Source organism: Carassius carassius, chromosome 5, assembly GCF_963082965.1.
Source record: "Carassius carassius chromosome 5, fCarCar2.1, whole genome shotgun sequence".
Classification (NCBI taxonomy): domain Eukaryota; kingdom Metazoa; phylum Chordata; class Actinopteri; order Cypriniformes; family Cyprinidae; genus Carassius; species Carassius carassius.
In genome coordinates this window covers 19,391,581-19,400,138 of record NC_081759.1, presented here as the reverse complement: position 1 = coordinate 19,400,138, position 8,558 = coordinate 19,391,581, and the positions used below count along the sequence as shown (strand labels likewise).

Below are 8,558 nucleotides of genomic sequence, written 5' to 3'. Positions count from 1 at the left end.
TGCATGCGATATGTTTGAGCAACGCGTTTTTGCCAAGTTTATTTGAAATGCGAATGAAGAAACAGTGAAAGGGAAATGATTTTGACCTCTCCACGCTGATTGATTACTCAGTCATCCCTGCAGTTTAATGGGATCCATTCAATTGGGAAGGTGGAGCACTTGGGCGAATTAACATATTCCTTTCCCCCCCTCAATCTGCGTTGAAGTGTCTTTGAAAGGGGCAAGGAAAGGGGGTCGTGGCTTAACATTATAAAGGAAAAAATAAGACAGCATTGCCGTCTTGGTTAGTGTTGAATACGCGTCTTGACAGGCTTTTGTAAAAGCAAAAGACCGGGAGAGATCTCCAAAGACGAGCGCTAGCCTATTTAGTATTTTGAAATCATCAAATCCCCTATCCATTGACAAAAATCTCTTCTCTCCACTTGAAAATGAAACTTTTGCCCATTTGCACTTGGCTCCTATGCCTTTTGTTTTTTATCGTGTGCTTGGGATCAGAGTGTGGGACTCCACGGCGAATTGCAAGGTCTAAAAGAGACTTGGTACGCATCAGGGAAGCCAGAAGTACCTTCCCAGGACCTTGTGCCACACGCCTGCCTCGGGGCAAACGCTCACTTCCCGGGATAGATCGGCGCTCCCCTCGCCTGTCACAGGCGGGGGAAAGCAGCCCAGGTCGGCGGAGGGCTGTTTACTTTACCGGTCGAGGAGACCAACTGCGTCTGAAGCCCAATGCAGAGGTGCCAAGGGGTAATTTCACCCTGGAAATGTGGATAAAACCTGAGGGTGGGCAGCGCTCTCCAGCTGTTATCGGAGGTTTGCTTTGCTTAATTATGACTTGTCTTGCATTATATTCACTGCAGAAATCTTTCATAGTGTAGGCTAACTGCAGCATGCCCGCGCTTCATGAATCACCTCCAGTGTGCGAGTAGTTGCATAAACACTTGCCACTAGCACTTCTTTATATCACTTTCACTATTTATGAGCTAACGCGAGCATGCACCGAGAATAGTTAACAAATAACCGATCTTTCTAGACGCGTCTTTGCTCATGTTGTTTTCTAGCTAAATAAAAACTCTCTTGGATTTTGCAAGCGGTTGGCACATGCAACTTTTGGTAGCATCTTGTAGTTTTAACGTTGCCGATTTAAACCGCCTTTCTAGTTACTTATCTTTGAACGGTTCGTGGAGGTGATGTGGAGTAGCTAAAGCAACTCGTATCGCAACCCAAATATCGTATTTGTTGGTGTGCTGCTGAAGTCATGGCGTTTAAAGATTTTGATTTGTTTATTTATTATTATTTCACTTTTTTTAATCTTTAAAACTGCATTAAAGTGTCTGCGAGAGAGAGAGAGAGAGAGAGAGAGAAACACAATAGCGGCGTAATCTGTAGATTTTTCTGTATGATGCTATATGATTAAGTGTCTGTGTCAGAAATCGCTTAAACAAATACGTCATCCCTTTGATGCATAGACTACAGTGTTCCTTACGTGCTCTGCTCCGCACTAAATAGTCTACTACACTATATACCAAACTGAACACTATACAGCGGGTGCTTATTTTTCTTTATGTATGCCTGTTTATAATTATATTTAAATGTAAAACGTGCTTTGAAATTTTGCACGTACCACAAGCGTAGTTTGTAGTTTACAATCGAATATTGAATTATTGAAAAATCTCTACTTTACGCATATTACAAATTATTGTTATGGGGATGGAGTAGCATAGGTGGGCGTGTTAGTTGCTCGGTTGTATTATCTTTTTTTTTCTTCAAACAAATCTATGTGATTTCTTCCCCCATCCCTTTTCCAGCCAACAGAGAGCGTAATACCCGTGGAGTCGGTTTATGAATCCTGCGTGCACCCCGTGAACCTCTATAGCACGCAGTTTTGTGCGAACATTAACGAAAATGTACTGTAATGATATACAAATCAAATCGTTTTTATTATCTCTTTAAATGCTTGGGGGTTATTAAAAGGCTAAATAAAATGCGAACCCACGTGCAGTTTTTGAAAATTGCCAATATGTAAAGGGATAGTTTTGATAGCCACAGTTACCAAACTCCCTCCTAGTTTTTCTAACATGGATATCATTAGAAATCTACAAACGAACCATATGCTTAGCTCTTATTTTCTCAGATATTATAGACAAAAAGTCTTACATAGATTCAATGTAAAATGGTCACTTTAGATCCAAGTGAATTTAAACACACACACACACACACACACACACACACACACACACACACACACACACACACACACACATTAAATAATTAGTGAGTCATGCACATGCAATTCAGTGATAGATTTCAAGATGCATGATTTAAATTGCAAATTGTAGACTCAGGACATTGCAAATTAATGTAATTATATACAGTTGGGTACGTCGTCTTTAAATAAGCTTTATATCTCCAGAGAGCTGCATGATAATGGATTGATTGAATACATCTAGTCAGTGAGTCATCTAAAATTAGTCCACTCCTCTGTCCTCAAAATGATCTCCTTAGTCACAGTAACATTAAGAAGCAACGAGGGGGTGCTGGCAGAGTTTATATATCTTCTCCAACTACGCATCTAATAGTGTTGTTTAACAAATTTAGTTTTAAACAAAGCATTAAATGTTTGCGGTCCGTCCTAGTTGTGGCCCTTGTATATCTGCTGTTGGGTTTTAACCCACAAATATGTGCTGTTTTGAAATCAAGTTTGTTCAGGTATAGGATTATGAGAAGGGAATGCTTTAAGTGTCAGTCCAGATGGAGGAAGCTATAAAATTAGTGCCTTGTCTATCCTTTCTTCAAGTGGTTTCGTTATTGCTTGTTCTTTTAAAGATATTACAGTCCTTGCCACAAAACATCTTGGAAGGGACTCCTGCTTTCAGTCAGTCAGATCCTCAGACGCAAGAGCGCGCACTCAGACAGATGACATTTTTACTAGAGGTTTTACAGTATGTCTGCTGACGTAAGGCAGCATCGTTTTGTCTGAAGTTGTATGCAGTCTGATTTTAAATGTAAATTCATACATTTTGCTTTTCATTGTTGTCATTGAGGTCTCTGTGTATTACAAAGTGGGATGGAATATTTAATGGCACATTACAATAACTTAATAAGCACCTCATAAAACTGTTAATAGCACCACTTAGAGGTTTGTAATTATGGCCATACAAATTTAAATATTCAATTATCATGTTGCTAAGCAGGATGATTTATGTTTGGTTGTTAAAAATACTTTATTAGAGGTTTATGAATATGTCATTTATTTTTAAATATATATATATATATATATATATATATATATATATATATATATATATATATATATATATATATATATATATATTTGCACATTAAAAGGATATATTGACCACATATCTAACACAGAATGATTCAACAACTTATCAACTAAGAACTGTACAGATGTTTAATACAAATATACACACACACATATATATACACACTACAGGTGTATATACATTTTTCCAAACAGCTGCTGCACTTGTCTTTCATTTCGTAATGCACACTTTGTAGTGCACTGTCCATGGTGCTGGATACTGAGTTTGAATGAACTCAAAATGGATGCTTTTTTGAAATATTGGAAAGGATTAGAAGGAACACCATATTCGGCATGAGGAGCCAGCTGCATTAATTTTCAAAATTAAATTTTAACTTCAGCATGTACTTAGTTTAATGACTGGATTGATTTCATAAAGTAAGTTAATTTGCAAAGCAAGCGGCATTTGCATTTCTGTGCAAGACTTTTTCCTCACGATGTTGATCATACATTAGTATTTAATGCATTATCTCAGATAAAGCTGTGTAGGGTATTTATTATGCACTGATTGTTTTAATGAAATCTCAGTTATGATCAGTATAAAATTAGCATTTTTTTAGAGCATCCATCATTCATTGAACCCCATCCCTTTCCCTACACTGAGCCCCTTGCATGTCTAAAGTTCGGTGCTGGCATGAAATGTACCTGTTTGTTATTTCCCACTTAGTGGTCTCATTCCAGGATTTCACAGATTGTAATTTCCTCAGTTTTATGGCACAATTTATTTTTATAGATGCTGGCAGTGGTTCTGCTGGCAGCCTAGAAGTGAGAGGGAAGTACATGCTCCTGTCTGCTCTTTAGTAAGGCGCTCCCGAATGAATGATCTCTTTAAAGTGGTCAGTCCTAGTGGTCAAAAGATCCTCATGCATTCAGCTTCAGTAAATGGATTGAAGCAGTTCGGGTTAAATGCATTTCCCTTTTGCAGAGGCATGTGTAAATTCATAATAATCTAGTATAGTAATATTTTCCTTTGCTACCCCGGTAAGACTTAACTGCATATTCGCCCTAACTGAGTTTCACCAATTACCTCTAACAAACACACTTCTCTTCGCTGTGGGAGACGAGAGACTTCCTCAGGCAGAAGACAGAATGAAGGTCACAGTTCCTCACTGTCTGTCTTCGACTTCAGGTTTCATTGCTCAGCAACTCGATGGATTAAGCAGCACTGCTCGTGTGGATTTGTAAGACTTGTTTGATTTAATTTAAATAAAATGTAATACTTAAATTTTTTTTGCCCTATATCTGTTGAATACGCCCTATATCTGATTTCTGCAGTATTGAAATACAGCGTTTCCTATGAAATCCACGTTTACGCACTCGATTATGAAGGACGTGTACCCATTAAATGTTAGACTACGTTTCCTTCTGTAGCTCAGCGCATGGTTTCCAAACGAAACAGGAAGAAAGGGTTTTAGAGCCCCTATCATAATACGGACTGTGCCGAAAAATGACCATTTTTGATTTCAAACATCCCTACTGCTGAGGCACATTTCAAGAAAATAGACTGAAAATTCAAGTAACCTTTGCTCTGTTGATACAAGACCACACTGTCTGGGCCTGATTACTTGCAGATGCTTTTTCGTAGGCCTGTAGTCCTTGGACTGGACTGTTGCAATAATTTGATTATGGGAACCATGTTGTGTTTCCCATTTTTCTGGACAAACACATACAGTTTTTCGTCACTCTCCGCATCAGGCTGCGGTAACTTACGTCAGTGGTGTTGCGTCAGTCAGTTTGCTGAACTACTACTGTGCACCTTTCATTATACTTCTGGATAAATCAATATGTGTTATTTGTTTCTAGCATTTATTGACCAGAAAACCTGATAAAGATATACGTAAGTCTAAAAAACACAATAAAAAACACAAATTTACTGAACAGAAAGGTTTAATATTTAGGGATATTAGAAATATACATATACAGTATAACATGTCAGTATAACATCTTCACAAAAATATTAAGTTGTTGTTTTCAGTATGATAATAATGAAAGATGTTTCTTGAGCACCAAATCAGCATATTAGAACAAATTCTGAAGAATCATCTGACGCTGAAGAATGAAAATTCAGCTTTGCCATCATAGGAATAGATTACATTTTCAAGTGTATCAAAAAAGAAACTAGTTATTTTAAATTGTAATAATATTTCACAATATTACTGTGTTTAATGTATATTACAAAATGCAACTTTGGTGAGCATAAGAGACTTCTTTAAAAAAACATTTTAAAAAGTCTTACTGACCACAAACTTTTGAATGGCAAACAAATAAAGTTAAATAAATTAAATAAAGTTTTAAGATTTTGAAAAAATACATAGTAACAATTTGATGAAAAAGAATAGGAGATATATACAAGTTTTGTCACCTATTAGTCAGATGTTCTTGTTTCAGTTGGATCTTTTTGGATGATCCTGGAGAGCATGAACATAAGATTTTACGTGTGGAGTTCACAGAGCCTGAAAACATCTGTCATTAAAGCAACTGTAACATCAGATACTGTAAACTCCTAAAATTCATCTACATTTTTTTTTCATTTTCACTTAAATTGTGGGTTGTTTGGACCAAAGTCCTCTGCTTCTTCTTGTATCTAATACCTGTCATCTTCCCACAGGTCTCTATGATAAATGCTTCTACGCATCCAGCGATAGAGGATGGTTACTTGGCATCAAAGCAGTCAGCGACCAAGCCAACCGTGACCCTCGTGTCTTCTTCTCTCTCAAGACAGACCGAGCCCACAAGCTCACCACAATCACCTCTAATGCACCCTATGCTCCAAATCAATGGTTGCACGTGGCCGTCACCTACAACGGTCTCTTTATGAAGCTGTATGTAAACGGGGCGCAGGTTGCTGTAAGTCGAGATCAATCCGGTGAGATTTTTAGCCCCCTTACCAAGAAGTGCAAGGTGCTCATGATCGGTGGCAATGCATTGAACCACAACTACAGGGGAACAATGGAACACTTGAGCTTGTGGAATCGGGCTCTGAGCCAACGTGAGATCATCAGATACATGGGTCACAGTTTGGGTCAGTTTGGTGACCTCTCTCAGCTGGTCATCCATGAGAACTTCGAGAACATGCCTAGACGGTGGCTGACGGTGAAGGATGGCAGTTTTCCCCGGCTGGAGGACTCAGACCGGAGCCTGGCAGCTGTCCTCAGTGATGCTGCACTGAAACCTCCACCTTGTGGACAGACTGTGTGTGACAATGTGGAGGTGATTACAAACTACTACCAGCTCTGGAGCTTCCGCAAACCCAAGACGGTGCGCTACCGAGTGATAAACGTTTACGACGATGAAGGACGGTGGCCGACGATTACAGATCACCAGATCAACCTTCAGCACCAGCACTTGAACAATGCTTTCCGTGTCTACAACATTTCCTGGGAGCGCACTATTCACAACGTAAACAACTCGTCCTTACGTAACCGTCTAATACTGGCCAACTGTGATATCAGCAAAGTGGGCGATGAAGAGTGCGATCCAGAATGTAACCACACTCTTACTGGCTTTGACGCCGGATACTGTAAGAGGCAGAGCGCACGCTGCCCTGAATACAAGCAGGGGAATGGGGTTTGTGACCCAGAGTGTAACTGGGACAATTTCTATTACGATCATGGGGACTGCTGCAACCCCAACATCACTGATGTCACCAAGACCTGCTTTAATCCTGCATCACCCCACAGGTAATTCTCTACTGCTGTTTCAAACCTATTCAGTGACACACAGAATGATGAAAACAGATTAATTAGTTCAGTTATTCATTTACAGTTTTTCTCGATTGGTTTGGCTCATTTCTTGAAACCGAGATGACATTCTCAAAACCATAAGGTCATTTGGCCACACAGTCTTACAGTTCTGCTCAACATTATAGCTCACTAGCAACATCAAATATCTTTCCCCAAACTCTTCTTCCATGCTTCAAAAGCAGATTCCTTTCCCATATAAAAGGTCAGTACAGTCAAAATAGCACAGATCCTTCTCAATTGCCTTGGCACATGTGCATTCATTTAGTGCTTTTGTCAAAATAACCTGGATGGTTTAGCACAACACCATGGATCCCCTGCAAAAGCTCATATCTCTCCCAAAACAGTTTATCCATGTGTCAAAACTAAATATCCTTCTCATATAAATAGTCAATGCCCCCAAAATGCATTATACCTTTGGCATTGTTTAAGCACTGCAAGTCAAAATGCTTATCAAATGTTCCAAGAAATTCTTTCATGGTAATATATCTTTGACTAATTTTGACAGTTGAACAGACAATTGTGCATATGATGACTTACACAATGAAACCATGCTGATATGTTTTGGAGTGAGTAACCATTTCACTGAAAAATCAACTAATCAGTTTAGATCAGCAAGATCTATTTATTTGGAAAATGTGCTAAATGTGGGCTCATTGTGCTAACTGTAGCTACTTGTACATAATCATTTGAAAAAAAGCACAGAGTCACTTGAGACATGTACTAAAGCATTTGCAATTTGATAAAACCAATGAAAAATGACATTCTGTTGTGAACAATTGCAAGGTGGTTTGGAGATTTGTCCATGTTATTTTGAGAATGTCATCTCGGTTTCAAGAAATGAGCCAAACCAATCGAGAAAAACTGTAACATGCAAATAACAGACTATGTCCAATACAGCTTTACCCTGTACATTCAAAATAATAGTCAGACAAATGACATTTTTACAATCATTAAATTAGAACTTTTGGTGTGAATGTTATGAAAGTTAAAATCATATGAATTCAACATTTATCATATAACCTGATTTAAAGATAACCCTTTCTTTATCTTGGACACTCTTATTTCTCATTGACCCATGTACAACATTTTTCTTCTTCTTCATCATAGCTGTTTAAAAATTTTGGAAGTACCAGACACAAACTCTAGGGCACTATATTTTTCATTCCTATGTGTGAAGCTTTCAGCTATTTTAATTCTGTTCCATTAATGTATTATGACTTGACGTCCTAAAAAACATCTTAACTGCTGAACTGGAGTCAGAGTTCTGGAGCATGAATTAATGTATACAGGGATGAATGCAGTTTGAGGACAGTAAAACACCGTGAAGGATGAGTCTCGGCCCTATGGTTTGATGTGTGTGTGTACTAGTGAGTTTCAGGCCTGTTCTTATGTGTTTCATGTGTCCCTGGAGTCCATTTTGGCACCAAATCAGAGCTTGGCAACCAATCACGTTTTACTCTGTGGGTGAAATGAATTACTCTCGTGGTGACCAG

At 38.5% G+C, this 8,558-nt stretch overlaps 1 protein-coding gene across 2 annotated transcripts in view; it reads left to right on the top strand.

Moving 5' to 3' along the window:
• The first annotated feature begins 273 nt into the window (after positions 1-273).
• The window catches only part of LOC132140926 (pappalysin-1-like), a 73,734-nt gene continuing 65,449 nt past the window's right edge, over positions 274-8,558 (top strand). Inside the window, exons 1-2 of one of the 2 annotated variants that reach the window (XM_059549999.1) lie at positions 274-810; positions 5,931-7,002. In XM_059549999.1, coding sequence (XP_059405982.1) covers positions 429-810; positions 5,931-7,002 — 1,454 coding nt within the window. In that variant the 5' untranslated portion in view covers positions 274-428. The remainder of the gene's footprint in view (positions 811-5,930; positions 7,003-8,558) is intronic. The other variant, XM_059550000.1, reaches the window with a different exon arrangement.